Source organism: Tinamus guttatus, unplaced genomic scaffold, assembly GCF_059628265.1.
Source record: "Tinamus guttatus ecotype Peru unplaced genomic scaffold, ASM5962826v1 Tinamus_guttatus_pri_ptg000301l, whole genome shotgun sequence".
In the NCBI taxonomy this organism is placed as follows: Eukaryota; Metazoa; Chordata; class Aves; order Tinamiformes; family Tinamidae; genus Tinamus; species Tinamus guttatus.
In genome coordinates, this window is record NW_028288835.1 from 1,546,667 (window position 1) to 1,564,768 (window position 18,102).

At 37.1% G+C, this 18,102-nt stretch overlaps 1 protein-coding gene across 1 annotated transcript; it reads left to right on the plus strand.

Moving 5' to 3' along the window:
• Positions 1–1,585: 1,585 nt before the first annotated feature.
• RXFP1 (relaxin family peptide receptor 1) lies at positions 1,586–16,706 on the plus strand. The gene is given in 16 exon segments (XM_088528141.1): positions 1,586–1,691; positions 3,016–3,087; positions 4,502–4,573; positions 5,740–5,811; positions 6,332–6,403; positions 7,159–7,233; positions 7,529–7,600; positions 8,455–8,526; positions 9,271–9,342; positions 9,914–9,985; positions 11,625–11,696; positions 11,825–12,054; positions 13,715–14,125; positions 14,623–14,841; positions 16,404–16,579; positions 16,581–16,706. Coding segments are annotated over 16 exon segments (1,890 nt in total). The 5' UTR covers positions 1,586–1,686.
• Positions 16,707–18,102: the final 1,396 nt, after the last annotated feature.

Below are 18,102 nucleotides of genomic sequence, written 5' to 3' on the forward strand. Positions count from 1 at the left end.
GATCCTCACTTTCTTATTGCATTCAGAGCTATGAGTTACTGTGCTGCACTATATCTATGCACAGGGACCAAAGTGGTAATATGCAGTAATGCTTTATTTAAGAAAACGCCTACTGAGCGCAAGTTAAGCCCCATGATTGGAGGGTGTTACATGTTCTCTGGAAAAGTGCTGTTTGTTTGCATTTAGATTTTGAGCAAAGACCTTATTTGGGTATGAAATAACTGTTCACCCATTAGGGTGTAATTGTTGAAACAGCCTCTCAAAGAAGTGCTGAAAGATACAGTAATCATTTTAGCTTTCCTGGACAAAGAAGTATAACGTGAGTAATAAACCCACACATTTAGGGAGGTAGAGAAATATGATTGCTTTAATTAGTGCACTTTCTTGTGTACTGTGGCAGAAAGTGAATTGTTGAAGGTAAAATAAACCGATCCTTTTAGGTAGATTGTAATCTCAGCACCTATTAGTGGTTAAACAGCCAGCTAAAGAAAAGGTCATTAAATATGCTATGAAAAGTTCTGTAGAAATCATGTTGCTGCAGTAAAAACTGAAGCAAAGGGCCATACAATGAAAATTACTGAAAGTCTTGTTTTTTATTATACTATTAGAAAATACTTTGAAGTGATATTTTTCTTTTTTTTAATTAGGAGACAACAACGGATGGTCTCAACAATTTGATAAACATTATGCAAAAGGCAGATACAATAAAATGAAATCTCCGTATGTATTTCAGACGAAGACACCTGAGTGCTGTGAGTAATTACAGGAATTAATTTTGTGATTATTGCTGATGATTCCCAGAAGGAAATACATACAAAATATGCTTATCAGAAATAGAAATACAGTGCAGTGTCATTTACAGTTAAGAAGAATGAATGTCTCAGACTAGTGAATGCACTGAAGCTCATTTAAGTGATTCATTTTTTGTAAAGGAAATATCAGATGTGCCAATTAGAAGGGTAATATAAATGTTTATCTAAATATCTGAATATAAGAAAAAGCCCGTGAAACATGCATATTTCAGACTGAAAACAACCTCCCTTCAAATCCACTTCTTCCCACATTAATTGTTTAAAAATATTTTCAAAATAATTTCTAAGAACTCACTTTTTTGGACATTCTGACTCTGTCCACTCCAAGTACTAAGTTAAATCTAATCAAGTCTAGGGAATAGAGCATGCAGAAGGAATCCTGATCCATTGATATCCTGTTTTCACCTGGTGGAATTGTGCTCCCTCTTGTCAAGTATAAGAGAACTGAATAATCAAAAGGATAGTCCCAAAAATCTAAAACAAACAAACAGTAAACCCTACCAGATGAGATTCCTGTATCGAGTCTGTATCTCCTTTGCAAAATCAATTTTAGAGAAGCCAGGAAATAATAGAATTGTTTCATTACCCCTTGGTGTTCTTTTGCAAGGATCTGCCTCCATCTAAACGAATTATGCAAAAACAGTGCAAGACCTGATTTAAATTCTGTTTGACGTAGTCTACGTGTCTTTGTGCTAACTACTCTTTTACACCATGCTCTTTCCTCCTCGTCCCATCCTACCTGTTGCCACAACCCCTTTCTTGTCTCCATGCAGTGGCCGCCCCCGTGCCAGCAGAATGTAGGTGCCAAGGGCTGGAGCTTGTCTGCGATGGTGCCAAGTTACGTGCTGTCCCTTCCGTCTCTCCAAATATAACCATGATGTAAGTAGAGCAGAAAAGTGGCTGCTTTGGCCACTGAATATCAGTTCTGCAACCGTTTTGCAGCTACAGCCTTGTAATTACGACCAGCTGGCTCGGCGCGGGGCTGTGGGAGCCAGGTGCCCCTCTCTGTGAACACACATTCATGGTTTTCAGTCCAGGTTGTCTCTGTGTAAAATAAGAGAAAAGGAGCTAAAACAACTCTATGTGAAATAGTCTTTTTGTATTTGTAACCATGGCCTGGATTAGCTACAAAATCACAGAATTTAAAGAAATCTTAGGGAAGTGTTACCTTTTAAGATATAATGCCCCAGGACTCTTTCATTATTCTGTGGTCTTACCAATATTCTTATTCTATATTTCTCCTGATAAAGTTAATAAAGTTAAATTTTGCAGACTCACCTGTCTGAGCAAATCTTTTTAGTTCTCATTCCATCCCTCTGAATAGGCCATTATTAGAGAGGCCTCATCTGGGCTGGGTCATCAAACAGACAGGCATAAACTAAACTTTGCAGGAAAAGAGAGGAGGAAAAGAAAACAGCTGATATTGCTGGTGGATCTTTATCTGGTGTTATCTTCTCACTATGCCCCCAAGGACAGCGTGCCACAGGAACAGCTCCCTGCGTTTGCAGGGATGGATCCTGGTTTTCTCCTGTCACTCAGCTGCCCGCCTGACGGCTTCATGGTGAATTTTGGAAGGAAGCCTGAGAAATGCAGACTGTGGTTTCCCATCCCCTATTGCCCTTCCACATAGACTTAAAATCTATTAATTTAGTGGTATGCCACGTGGCACATTTTTGATCAACAGCATTGTTCTCTCTCCTGGTTCTAAAGGTGATACCCTTGATTTCACTCCCCTAAAATTAGTTGGTGATTTTGGATCGTGTAGATAGGGAGGATTGAGAGGGAACCCCTTGTGTGTAAAGAAGAAAGTGGGGCCAAGTGCTTGTAAATATGGAGCAATAGGTAAGGCACATGTGTCTGTCCACGGTCTCCTCCTAATCCATTAGCCCAGATTCTCCCCTAGGGTGATCTCTTCATTTTCATCGATCAATGCAGTGAACTTTGATTTGGTTTAACATATCGGATGGAATTTAACACTAAACAACATAGCTACTCTTGCCTTTGGTTAATAAAATGTATGGAGACGCTCCTGAATATATAAATTAACCTCTCTGGAAATGCTCGATTTATTACAGAAATTTCTACCAAATTATTTACCGTGCAAATGCATTTTACTACATGAAGTCATTGGACTTGCACCAGACAGGATAAACTCAGCTTCAGCATACTGACAGAGCTTTGCCATATGTGTTTGTTTCCACAGGTCTCTCCGGTGGAATCTGCTAAGGAAACTTTCTGCTGATATTTTCAAGAAATACCAAGACCTTAAAAATCTGTAAGGGAGTCTTTCAACTTAAAATCTCTATGAAATCCCTTCATTATAATCTCTTTCTGTCTCTCTCTTTTTTGTCTCTCATGCACTCATGTCTTGATCTTAACATATATGAGACAAAACTCCACAGAACTATTTTCAAAATTCTTTTTTATCTTTCCCTTAATTCCATCTTGTAATTGTGTAAACCGCTTTCCTCAAATAGCTTGTTTTGGTTTCTCTCTACCCGCAACATCATGTATTCTACATATTAAATTTTATTGTCTTGATTATTTTATACCAGAAAAAAAGATGAACTTCTATTGCGTCTTAAGGAAATTACATTTATAATGAGCAGTAATAAGCTACAAGCAGTGAAGGTAACTGAACCCATTTTTGCTGCTAAAAGTTTGAAAAAGCTGTCCATTGCCATAGGGAAGCATAGTTACATGGCACTTAGGTTTGTTTCTATTTATGTTTGGAATCACAAGTCATTCATTAATTATGTCAGAATAGTATATGCTTTATGATATGTTCAAAAATTCATAACCCTAATGAGTTTGATTTATATAGAATTGGTACAATTAAGAAACTAAGGCAGAAGTCTAAAGCAGGCTGTATTGTAGTGCGTTTAAGGTTCCTAAAAAACTTACCAAAATTAACTTCACTGAAAACTGTTTGTACTGCAGCACCATCTTGTGTTCACCAAGGACCATATTCCCTTAAAACAGCATTTTATTGACTTGAATAGTGCTTAACACAATCACATTTTGTAAAAGTCACACTTCTCATTGGTTTTTCTTTTTTAAATTGGTATTTTAAATATTTCTCAGAGGATAAGGCCACAATGCTTTACAAGGATTTAATATTGGTAGCTGATAATGTGTTAGAACTTAATTGTCCATCAAATTAGATAAAATTAAACAGAAGGGGGAAAAATTAATATCCTTTATTTTACAGAAAATCAAGTTGCATTTTACATTTTATTATCTTTAAGTAGCTGAAAGGCTACATTTTATATTAATATAAATAGCAACTTCCACATCTAGTGTAAATTTGACCTTTGCCATGCAACATTTTGCTGACAACAGGGCGTTTCAGCTGAGTGTGGAGATGTGGTCACACAGACAAGGCTGCAGGATGAGGGCCTAAAGGAGAAGCTCCTATAAAATCATTCCTTTGCACATCTTTGCTAACACAAATACACCTTTGAATGAATTTTGTAACCCTGCCATTGGTTTTTGTTTCTTTTAGTACACATTTGAAGGCTTTGCAACTGCAGCTGTGAAGTGGTTATTGTGGAATTTAAGATGTAACAAGCTCGACAGCTTCTCAACTATCACACGTGAATTCAATTTAGTTGATAGATTTTGATTGGTGATTCTTGCTTTGCCTTTGCATGCTTAGAGAATTAATTGCTGCTGCTGTATCTTCTTAGGTATCTTCAGAACAATAAGATCAGAGCTGTCTCCGAACGCGCTTTCAGAGGTTTATACAATTTGACAAAGCTGTAAGTATTACTGCACGAATATTGAGGTAGAGAGCAATGGGAACAGATTGGAAAGTTGCTAGAGCTGTTTTTCTTATTTGTTTCAATATTAGGAAATTGCAAAATGTCCAAACCTTTAGCTCAATGGTTTGACTGAGAAAACAAAGATCGATTACAAAGTATACATGCAACATCTGTCCAGACACGTTCATCTGGCAGGAAAGTACTTTTGAAAATACAAGACGGCTCCATGTTTTACTTCTATTCCACAAATCTGCTGCATTTCAGAGGAAGAGAATATGGTAGTTATCTTGCGTTAAGTCAGTGGGAATGAATAAGGAATAAACAAAAAAAAAGAGAGCTTGGGATGAACAAAAACTCTTTAACTTCACTTTGGCTAAAATAAGCAAACCAAAGCAGGCCAGTATCAATAAAGAACTTTTATTTTTACTTTGCAGCAACTTTATGTATTACGTTTCTAACTTTGAGGGAATTAGGTCAGTGAAATAGATGATATATAAGCTGCATTGTTAAGTTCAACTTTGTTCTGCAATGGTTTTAAAGAGTTTTTTTTTTAAAAAAACGTTATTATGCTGCTTAACTTTCCTTCCAATAGACGTGGATGATTATCTGTTATTCTACCTGTTACCACATTCCCAGCCTGTTTATAGCACCACCTTTACTTGCTTTTTAACCAGTTTTGGTGACTAAATTTATGACAAATGTCTTGAGCAAAACCTGAATTTGTTCCCAGGGTATTTTTTGTAATAATTCACTCCACAGAAGTAAACTGGAACAGGTCTAAAGTATAACAAAGTGAAGATGGTTAGCCTGAGTTTTTTTGTTGGTTGGTTGGTTGTTTTTTTGTTTGTTTGTTTGTTTGTTTTACACATAAGACAAAAAAAAAAAAAAAAGATTTATACCTTGCTTGACTTTTCTGTGAAAGATCATCTGCACATTTTCTGCTCTCGTAAGCACTGGCTTTCTGATAGACAGAGACACAGACTGGGAATATATATTTTTTTCTATTATACTTAGTGAGTTCTTTTTCAAAAAAAAATCCATAATTATAAAAAAAAATCAGCACTATGATAAATTATAAAGGAAAAAAAATCTTATAATTCATTTTCACATAACTCATACTAATCACGTGTTCTATTCTCTATCTTTTACTGATTTTGTTTCAGATATCTGAGTCACAACAAGATAACCAGTTTGAAGCCTGGTGTTTTTCAAGATCTCCACAAGCTAGAATGGCTGTATGTTGTTTTCTTTGTATGTTTACTTTCTTAAGGAATAATTAAAGCCACAAAAAGAAATATTTTTATTGCTTTGATTTCTGTGGATAACATTATTTTGTGCTAGATAGTAACTAAGGAACTCCTATCGCACTCTGCAGCTGCTTTGGTGTTGCACAGAATCCATTCAAAGTATTGATCAAAAGTGTATTAAAAACTGTGAAGAAAATAGTTTTCCTTAATTGAAAGTAATTCACGTAAGCTAAAATATTTCAAGAATTATTCAAACTATGCTGAAAAAGGGAATTAATTTGATGAATGCTCTGATCATCTACGGAGCAGTACATTTATTTCTTTAAGTAGGGCTTTTGAATATAAGACTCTTTTATATATATATATATATATATATATATATATATATATTTTAGTAACTGGCACTTGAAGAAAGCCGCTTCCAAACATGTTATTTTTTTTAATCAACTGTTCAGTTTAAGACTGTAATCCTTTGTCAATCTGAGATTTGCTTTGCTCTAATTTGTAGGATAATTGAAAACAACAGGATCAATCGGATCTCTCCGCTAACGTTTTATGGGCTCAGATCACTTATTCTTCTGTAAGTACGGAATAAGAGCCAAAAGTATCACTTGAAAAAGCGGAAAGAACAGATAAATTTAAAAGTATGTTTTAAATAAAAATGTAATTTGAATTTTAAACTCCCCATGCCCTTGTGCCTGCTGTTGTGGTGGAGTTTATTCCTCAGAAATGTAGCCATCCCCGGGGAGCCCATCGCTGCAGGCCTTTTTGCATGGATAAATGACCCAAAGGGAGCTGTGAACTGCCCAAATCCACAGGAATGGAATTGCTCTTATCGAAGTCAGGCTGGAGACCAGCCGGGATGTCTGTGATTCTCCACCTATCAAAGGAATTTACGATCAGTGTCCCCAGCAAACACTGAACTTGCCCCTAGGAAAATCCGTGTCTCCGGGTCGATAAGGAGGCGGCTGAGGAGCTGTGGGTTGGGATGCGCCGCACGGCAGCGGGAATTCCTGCCGCAGGAGCCCATCCACAGGCTCCGGTTCCACTGCGGCCAGGAGAGGAAGCTCCCTCGGCTGCCCCGTTCCTCCCTGGCTCGTGGAAATTGCAGGTTATGGCGTAACAGGAAAGCACGAGCCGAGTCGTTAACTGGTATTTCAAAGAATGCCACAGAAAACCTATGGAGGTTTTAAAAAAAATTGTGCCTCCAAAACTGTGAAAAACGATTCTAGCTGTGACTACCTAATATTCAAAAGTAGAAACATAGAGACATTTTTTTTCTATAATGTCATTTTTGGTTGATACAGCCAGATAAGCTGTTTTTCTTTTCTCCAGAGTGATGATGAATAATTCTCTTGCTCGTTTGCCTGATAAACCTCTATGCCAATACTTGCCAAGACTAAACTGGCTGTAAGTCTACCTTTTTTTCACTAAAAAAAGAATCGTTACTGTGTTGTCCTTGAATGGCATTCGATGCCTGGGGGCTCCCTGCATTGGCTCGATGACCTGAAGTCGTCAGCTAGGGGTGTAGAAAAACTACATGTCTGGTTATGATTCTCTTGTGAAATCCTGAACTTCTGGTGAGATTTATTTATTTATTTTTTTATCTTGGAAGACTTGTCTGAATGAAATTAATTAATTTTCAGTGTGTTTTTTGTGTTGTTGTTGTCTGTTTGTTTGTTTTGTTTTGTTTTTCATACCACAGAGATCTTGAAGGCAACCATATCCATTACTTAAGTAACGTGACTTTCATCTCCTGCAGCACTCTAACTGTACTGTAAGTAACAGCACATACCAGGCCACCCTGATGAGATATATCCATGCTGAACAACAAAGTTATCCATGATAGCTAACATAAAAGTTCCTTAAATATTGTGTGATATATAGATTTCAAGGATATTGGATATATACGGTGGAGATATATAGATCTCAAGGCTCTGTTTTAATTGAACACAATACACAATAATCACCATTTATAGCATTTTTCAACATCAATATATGTGATTAAACTTTTACTGAAGTGATTTTTGACTGATATAAAGATTTAGGTTTTTTTATTATTATTTTCTTACCTGGAAAAGAAGACAAAAATCTTCCCATAGAAAGACACAAACATCTTTACACATACAAAATCCTTAGCTCACTTCATTGGCTGACTCGCTGGTGCTCTTCAGTTAAAGAAATTTCCCCTAAGTTTCCTTAATGCTGATGTAACCATTCAGAAAATCCCTTTAGCCTTTTGGTAAATTCGTAGGCTCCACAGGAGCTGCCACATTCAGTCCTTACTGTTCCACAGTACTCAGATTCTTGGTTTTCTCCTTAGTTATAAGATCTGGGTGCTACATCTGCAGGGCATGCACAGTGCTGTGTGACAGAAGGTGGAAGGAAACGCTGCACAACCACGTGCACAACCTGGAATTCTCAACCACCACCGGTTACTAGTACTGTACTGTCCTGCAGGCATATTAAAAAATCAAGGCTCTGAATTAATGGGGCAGATGCTTGAAGATGCTTTTCATAACAAAAGATAACAAAAACAATGACAATAAAGTTTAAAACTTTACACAAACTTTCTTTAGAAAACAAATATATTTCAAGAAGCAGCAACATAAGCTTGTTTTATTCTTTCAGGGTGATGAGAAGAAATAAAATCATCTCTTTAAATGAAAACAGCTTTTCTTCTCTCCGGATGTTAGATGAATTGTGAGTTGATTTCTTCTCTTATTTATAGAAATGACAAAGATTTATAATTTAGAATTGTGTGTTTTGTGTGTTTACTGTGAGTTCTGTTTCTTATAATCGGAAGATATCATCCATCCACAGTTTTATTCCAAATATTTAAGGAAGAAGAAATAGCCAATAAAATACATACTCAGTGTGTCAAATACTATTGCTCTTTTGCTCATAAGACTGTTATGCTTCCTGAATAAAGTCGTATTAATCAAGTATCACTCTGCAGTTGTTGGCACCTTCACTGTTTTTAAACAAGCCTGTGGTTGCAGTCAGATGGAGACCTCTACTCCTCTCTCTCCAAAGTTATTAAGATCTTCCAAGTTCAGTGAAAACAAGCAGCAAGACAGAGAAAAGAATTAAGGAGAAGGTGCAGTGCTGGCCAACCCAGATGAGACGTGAGGGGAATTTTCCAGGTTCTTGAAGCCCTAGTTAAAAACATTTTTCCTTCTTTTACATGTAAATACAATAATTAAAAAAATACTCATCTAATTACCTATCTGAACTAACCAGGTAAAGAGGGCTTTGATGGATCATGTTTTTCTATCTGCTGTTTTAACATTATTTTATAGTCCAAGTTTCCGATAACCTCTGTAAAAATGTAATAGTCTACTTGGTAAATGGCATGAAAATCTCTCTTGAAATTATAAAACTTTTCTGTATTATTATTGAATCTACTAAAAACTTACTATATCCCACCTATGGCTGTTTCCACAGAGATCTGGCTAACAACAAGATTGAATCACTTCCTCCATATATATTTAAGGATTTAAAGGAGCTTTCACAACTGTAAGGGTTTTATTATTATTATATGTCATTATTCATTCAATATGATGTTTTCAGTCATAAATGCCTGGAAGGAAAAAAGCATCTTTGCTCATTTAAGCTCTGCCTAAAAAATACTTATCTGAAATTCACTTTTATCTAAGGGAGCCTGCACGCTGAATCAGAACAAGGGTTTCTCTGCAGAATCCAGGAAGTCTGAGCTTTTTGTAGACAGAGCTGAAATGGTTAGCAATGAAAAGTTCCTAATGGGAAAATGTTCAACCTGGAGAGTCCGGCCCCAAATATGCACTTCTGGGGGAATAGGAAACGCAAGAAAGAGGAAAGAGTTGTAGTCTCTAAATAAAACAAAGTCCAAAAAGTTTAATTAATAAGTATTTCTATGGTCAAAAACCTAAAGTCGGTCTTTCCACTGGTTTAGTAAGCCAAAGAGCAGTAGGTGAATGTTGCTAATGCCCGTTCGTGATCCCGTGCAGTAGGGCTGAAAGTGCAAATGGCTCATGTTGTTTGACTTTCACCTTAGAACAAGATGTAAAGAAAATGTACAAACATACTTATGTCCATGTTGCATTTACAGGAACCTTTCTTATAATCCAATTAAGAGAATACAGATGGATCAGTTTGATTTTCTAACTAAACTCAAATCCCTGTAAGTATCAAGTTTTTATGTACAAGAATCTTAGCCATATTTTCTTCATGATTAAGCAAATCTCTATAGAAGGATGTTACTCGTAATACCAGAATATTTTTTATAAGAAATAATATTTGAAATATTTTGTATTTATTGATGTCGCTCAAGAACTTTAGTCTGGAGAATAACTACTAACAATATTCAAATTTTTCTTCTTGAAATACCATCTCGTGTTGGAAATCATTCCAGCGCAAAGGGATCATAAATCCATCTTTACAAATGACAACCTATTCCATCATTACAGAGAAAGACTAAAGCAAATTATGTGGTTGGTGCCAGATGACTGTACCGCAGATAAGTTATTACAATGCCAAATTCTAAACTCATTTTCAACTTTGCACAACTTGTATATAGAACTTAAGGGCCATACAAAGCTCAACTGAGGCTATTAGTGCCAGGGACAGATAGCATTAAGATACCTAAAAACAGTAATTTGAAAGGAATTGGGTATATGCATAAGTCTGATTGGGATATATTTCAGTTCTTACATACACTGGTAATATAAATCAAGTCAAATCTAGCTGTCAGTTCAGAGAGGGGGGTCTTCCAAAAATCTTGCTGAAGAATGTAAAGGGAACTTGCAATGGGTGCACTCACACAGCAGCTCCGATGCAAATTCCATAATTCCCTAACAGTCGGGATGCAGCTTATATGTTAGTCATTATTTAATTGCCAAAAATCCATGCACTTGAGTGAAAAAGAGCTTCTATATATTTAAGATAATAAAATCAATAGATCTTGAGAGAAGATCTTTTCTAGGAAACAGAATGTCTTTATGTTCAGCACTCTTTATATCTGTGGCTTGTTTATTAGTTTGAAAAGACAGGAGTAGCCGGGGACAGCATTCCCCCAGATTTATTCCAATCCATAAGTAAAACAAACCAGTTTCCATGTTTAGGCCTTATTATTTTCTCCTAGCAAGACTGCCTATCAACCCAAATTTGTTTATTTGCATTCCATGTTACTCTAGTGCATACCATTGACCAGAAAACTTAAGTTGTAAAAGAACATGTACAGTTACATGTTACTGATCTGACACTGCAGAGGAAATAATTGTGCGATTCTCCTTATATTAAACAAATTCTAAAATAAGCAAACCCACCTATATGGTGTGAGTAAGCCCTTGCACAGAGTGTTGCCCATGCCAGTTTCCTGCTGTTCTTGACACAATAAAAAGTGAATTCCTGCAGTGGCTTGTCTGTCTGGTAAGCGCTCTCTGGGATTAAAGAAAGAGGAGAAATGTGAAATATTGCTATTGCAACAAGTGGTTATTTTTCCAGAGATGATGAAAGAACATCAGTAGATCAATACTTTGGAAGGGCAACATAATAATTGTATATTGTCCTGCTGAGAGCACTAAAAGAGCCTCCTTTGCGCTTTTGGCAGAACTGAGTTTATTGGAATTAAGTGCAATTCATTTTACTTAATTTTTGCTTCTATATAGATTTGCCATTTAAGTTTCAAAGGGATAACAGGTTAGATGCAGCTGAAGTTCATCTCTTCATATAATTATAGGAACACAATTAAATGCTCAGTAAGCTTGTTGTGTTACTACTGAGTTTGTATTGCCTTTTTATTGAGAGTGTGTTGTTTGCAGCAGCTTAGAGGGCATTGAAATCGGAAACATTCAGAGAAGAATGTTCAGACCGCTTAGAAACCTTTCCCACATGTAAGTAATCTGCCTTCTTTGGTTTCAGTTGTGCAATTTACAAAATACTGAACAATTAAAAACAAAAAAGTCTGAATCAAAAATCATCCAAATTGAAACTTCTTTCTTTTTCTCCCCCTCACAACTAGATACTTTAAGAAATTTCAGTACTGTGGATATGCCCCTCACGTGCGCAGCTGCAAGCCAAATACAGATGGGATTTCCTCCCTTGAGAACCTCTTAGCCAGCATTATCCAGAGAGTGTTTGTGTGGGTGGTATCCGCCGTCACTTGCTTTGGGAATATTTTCGTTATCTGCATGAGGCCTTACATCAGGTCGGAGAACAAGCTGCACGCCATCTCCATCATGTCCCTCTGCTGTGAGTATCCCAGCGGGACGCGGCGCGCTCACAGGGAATGACAACGCGGAACGCTCTAGCTTGTGCACCGGGAAGTCTTCGTAGATGATGTCTCTGTTCAGAAACGATAACCAGGTGCTAAACTGCACCTTTCGTGCCTGATTTTGCTGCTGTGGACATCATGTCAAATTCCCACTTTCTTCAGTAAGAGGAGATAAAATTCCAAATTTTTCAAAAGACCATAAATCTAGATTTTACTATCTAATTGTGAATAAATACTAATTCGTGTGTGTAAATATCGTGTGTGTTCAGATAGTTATACTTTTTTGCTTGAGCAAATAGTTGCGTGTGCAAATACAGCAAATCAATCACTCCCAGCTCTCCAATACTGAGACTTCTGCTTCTCAGTCCAGTCCTAAAATCAAGGCAGTCTTATGGATGAACTAACTGAGAGTGCAGTCAGGTGAAACCCAAGTACCCTGTGTTTAATTCGTACGCAAGGGGGTCAGTCTAAACTTACATATTTCACAAATTGATTTAGTTGCATTTTGAAAGGTAACTGACAACCACGTATAAAATAAAATGGCAGCATTCCTAAATAGAGCATGCCCATGATTTTGAAACTTTGTTGGCTTCTTTAGCCATCGGAACCAGAAGTCTGAATACCACTGAAAAATTCTAGCGAAAACATGTGAGAAGCCTCTGTTGAATATGTGAGAAGGTCTGTGTTGACAGCTCCTCTTTTCTTCCCGGGGCTAGTATGACACAAACGCTTATCAAGCCTTTTCTTAGACAGCTCATATAAAACAGCCTAGAGGATAAAAAGAGAAATTATGATATTCCAAGGTATTTAAAAAAGCAAGGAAGGCTTTTTGTCCTTCTAGTTGCAGAAGACTTGAAAATGAGAAGCAAATTCATCCCTAATGCTTAGAAATTAAACAAGTCTCCAAATTTATCATCTCTTAAGCTCATAATTTTTAAGCCCATGTTGTCATTTTCAAGGGGAATCAAGCATATGTCTGCACATGTAGGATCCTGAAGGATTTACACCAGTGACAGTCATTTTAATGCTCAGTGTGATCCCTGTGGTGTTATTCCGATGTGCCCAGGAGCTTCCCTTTGCCTCCTGCCTTTCACTTCTGAGCTAATGGGAGAAGCGGGGTTGGTGTCTGCCAGGTTTGCCGAGTACCTTCAAGCCTTGCTAAAAGGTTATGCACATTATTTTGGAAAACTGAACGTGGACAAATCAAAACTGACCTCTGAATCTGGCAGTTTCTCTATTCAAAGCAAACTATCCGCAAGCTAAAAGGCAATGTCAAAAGAAGACCTGTTCAAAAAAGTGTCTTTTTTTTCTGTCTTTGACAGAAATACAAATACATAGATTTGAGCTTCTAAAAAGTAGTTTTGGAAACAAGTATGAAAGCAGAAAATCAGTCCAACAGATGAAAATTCAAAAGGAGAAAAAAAAAAGTTACAAAAAAGGAGAGAACTTTTATACTGCCTTAATTATAAATCTCAATAGCATTCTAACTATAATATTTATATCTATCTACTCATTAGCTGACAGCTGTAACTATACATTCATATGTACTTGTTTGTATGTCTGTTTTAATATACATATACACAAAGAGCATGGAAAATTCAGATGTGTAAATAATGATGTTAAGCACTATGCCCACAGGTGCTGACTGTCTGATGGGAATATATTTATTTGTGATTGGAGCTTTTGATCTAAAATATCGTGGAGAATACAACAAGCACGCTCAGTTATGGATGGACAGTATTCATTGTCAGTTGGTGGGATCGCTGGCTATTCTGTCTACAGAGGTGTCAGTTTTGCTATTGACTTACCTGACTTTGGAAAAATACATCTGCATAGTTTATCCTTTTAGGTGTTTGAAGCCCAGAAAATGCAGGACAATTTCTGTTTTGATTCTTATCTGGATAATTGGGTTTGCTGTTGCTTTTATCCCACTGAGCAATAAGGAATTTTTCAGGAACTACTATGGCACCAATGGCGTCTGTTTTCCTCTTCACTCAGAACAATCAGAAAGTTCAGGAAGTCAGATTTATTCTGTTGTCATTTTTTTAGGTAAGTTGTTTTCCTTCTTTACAACAATTACAGGTATAATGAGCCTAGTTTTTAAGACAAGACAGCTTTGTGTATGTGATGTCCACAATTCATATTTAGATGCTTCTATAGGCAGTTATAGACTTTTTCTAGCCTGAATATTTCATATTAGATATTTACATATCTTGAAATCCATAAAGTGCTCAGAAAGTAGAAGTTAGATCCACCAAGCACCTGAATAAATAGATTTTGTCAGGGAAGTAAAGAAATGTTAAGACTAGAGAGCTATATAATTTGGCTCTGATTAATGGCAGCCATTAATCAAGTGATGATAATTAAAATATATATTTTAGTAAAGTGTTCAGTGTTTTGAGTGAAGACACGCTCAGATTGGCCACTTAGTGGACTAACAGTTTGGACAAAAGATATCTCTAATGTTCCCCAATACACAAATAAGTGGCGTGTGGAATTGCTGTTATGTTTTCAAATAATAAAACTAATTTTAACTTCTCAAACAGGTGTAAATTTGGCAGCTTTCATCATCATTGTGTTTTCCTATGGGAGTATGTTCTACAGCGTTCACCAGACAGCTATTACGGCTACTGAAATTCGGAATCATATTAAAAAAGAAATGACTCTTGCTAAACGTTTCTTCTTCATTGTATTTACTGATGCACTATGCTGGATACCCATTTTTATCTTGAAACTCCTTTCTCTACTTCAAGTAGACATACCAGGTATGTTCCTGCTTTTGTGCACTTTGAAGCCCATAATTTTTAATTTAGAAGAATAACCGAATGAATTGAACTATATTGCTACAGTGAAATGTACACTATGTATCTCTGTAAAATCCACATACACACTATAATGAACTATATAGTCCATTATATTACTGCACTGAACTATTAGTGTAATCATCAGAGATTACTTATCTTCATTAGAGACAGCCAAGACAACAGATCTTGAAAGTCTGTCTGCGTAAGATACATATAAAATGTCCAAAATGTCCTGCTTGAAGTTGTTGGCTTTTAGCATTTCAGTCTTTTGGTGGTGCTGCTACCTGAATACAGTTCAAGCACAATGACGCTTATAGTTGAAAATATCAGTTATATAAGGCAGTTTTATCAAAGTATTTCCTTATGCTGTGAATAAATTCCTGCATGTGAATAGCCTTAATTTTAGCCTTCGTAGCCTTAAAAGGTAAAAAATTAAACCTTATTTTTTCCATTTCTTTGTAGTAACAGGAAATGCTAGAAAAACAGACCCCTTAAGTAGGGCTTGTAAATGCTTTTGGAAAGAACATGTTAGTATGAACAGTGAACACAGACAACTGTGTGAATTTACCTACAGGTGTGTGCATATATATTTGTGTATATATATATGTGTGCGCACACACACACACGTTATCTCATACTTTGGTGAGAAAATGCTTGAGCTTTGGGGTTATCTTTTGAAATGTCTGACTTACATGAAAGTTATGAAATATCTGAGTTAGGATGATCATTCACAAAATATTTTCAGTAACACAAAGTCTTCAGAATGCTTTGTTGTGAAGTGATCCACTACCTGAAAGACTTGACTTTTAAAGACAGGATTGTGGGGGGAAAAACAGAAGCAATGCCTGTCCCACAGGTAATGAGCTGACTTACCTTCTGAGCAGGGAAAATGACAGCCTGGTGTAGGCAGCAGAGGACAGGAAACCTTGGCATGGGAAGAAGGTACGAAAGGGGGATACCAAGAGAGCAAGAAGAAAATAGGGCTGTACACACTGCATGTTGCATCAGGAGTGGAGAACTCCCAGTGTAGACGAGCACAAACATCTCAGGGAAAAGGGATGAGAGGAGCTTTGGACAGGATCTAATGGACACCATTGTAATTATGATTAATTAGGGGAATGAGATCACAGGAAGAGAGAGGGAGCTAAGTGGATACAAACAGACGTGGGGCAAGTAAATGCAGCTTAGGGAATGCATAGGGAAATGGGGAGCCTTGTCACAGATGTCTTAAAAAAGTGGGAGGCAAATGGAACTGCTGGGAAAGTGGAAATCATCAGGATTTGCAGGGAGCCCTTGAAACACGGGAGGGCAGTACCCGTGAGGCCGTGGGAGGAGGGGGTTGTGACTGTCACAACAGTGTCAGAACGTGAACTGAGCCCAGCAGCGCCAGACCCCACACGCTTCTGGACTGCAACTTTTAAAAGGCAGCTGCACCCCAGCAGCGTGACGTGCTCCTGCTGACTGATGGGTACAACCACTGCTACATGTTACTGCCTTTTCTCTTTCTCCCCTCCCTCCTGAAGGTACCATAACTTCTTGGGTGGTGATCTTTATACTGCCAATAAACAGTGCTTTGAATCCTCTTCTCTACACTCTGACTACACGACCTTTCAAAGAAATGATTCATCAGGTCTGGTACAATTACAACAAAGAAGATCCAAAAAGAGGCAAAGGCAGTCAGAAAACATATGGTCCATCTTTTCATTTGGGTAGAGATGTGGCCAGCGCATGAAATCAAACCAAAGCTTTCGAAGCCTGTTCTTTGTACAGACTCCTCTGAAGCATCAGTGACCACGCAGTCCAACCGACTGAACTCATGCCCATAACTACCACTGTGAACCTTCATGGGGACATGTGCACTGTTAGCTTCACCCATGTGCAGATACTGCTTTGCAGCAATGAGGAAAAGAAAGGAGGGGACACAGAGACTCACCAGAACCAGAAGTCAGAGCAGGAAGATCCATCAATGCACCTACTTGCAGGTAAAACTGATAGGAAAATAATTTCTGCATCTTGCAACAGTTCCTGCAAGCTCATCCTTGACCAAGATGAAAAGGCTGTCTTTAATCCCTCTTCCTCTCCAACAGCACTTGAGGAGTTTTAGTCTTAATATCTTAATAGGTATCCTGCCACCTAAGTCTTAATCACCTTGTGAATCTAGTTACATGCATTATGGTTAACATAACTTAGAGAGCACAACATTCAGCACTTTTTTTTTTCAGTATTACTGTACTCTCAGTGTTACAAAGGTAAAAGTCATTTTACCTTTTTTTCTGTGTACAAAGATGATTATTTTAGACTAGGTCTAAGGATCAGGTAGCAGCAGTTTCTTCACGTATATCTACTCAAGAGTGCATTTTTCCATTACAAATGACCCTGACTTCCTTATGCCTCATCTAATACTGCACTCTCAGTCCAGCAACCTAGAAGTCCAAGATAAGAAAAATGCCTCTTTTGCTGTGAGGATTTTAAAGATTTCTAAAGCAAAGCTAAAAGATACTTTGATGTTTGCACTTAACTTCTTAAATATGTAAGAAGTAGAATTCAAGTTTAGTGTGACTCACACTTTAAATGTTTACAGAATTTTGGAGTATCTTAAACATCTTGTTTCCACTGCTGTATGTTTTATTGAAATAAAGGATGATCTGCAGATCAAAGTGACTTCTTCTCCAAGTTGTTTAGCAGAATTTTAGGTTACTGGAAAAAAAAATGGCCAAGTGAAATCCTATAATAAAGATCGTCCTTTTGATTACCATTAAAGCTCAGCATACTCAGTGACCAAAACTGCTTTTTATAAAGAAACTAAGGACAGTTGTCCTTACTTTTACTTCTTTATATTTATAGTTGTTTATGTATGTATTCAATGTGTGTGGGGGGGGGGGTTTGTTGGTTTCCTATGAGTAACCTTAGACTATCAGTTAATTCAAAACTTGATGCAACTTCTTTATTCTTTTGTTAACAAAACTACAGTTTGTCTTTTAAAAATCCTTCTACCACTGAAAATCAGGCTCACAACAAGTCACGGTACAGCCCCATTCTCCTGAAGCTTCCCATTGCATTTCAGTGTTATTTTTTCACAGTGGTTTGGTAGGGGTACAGACATTTCGATGCAGCATCATAGAATACATTTCTATTTACTACAGGTCAGTCATTTCTTCAGACCAAAAGGTCCTGCTTAATCTAGTGCCCACTGTAACATATTACTGCTTGAGGCAGGTCATA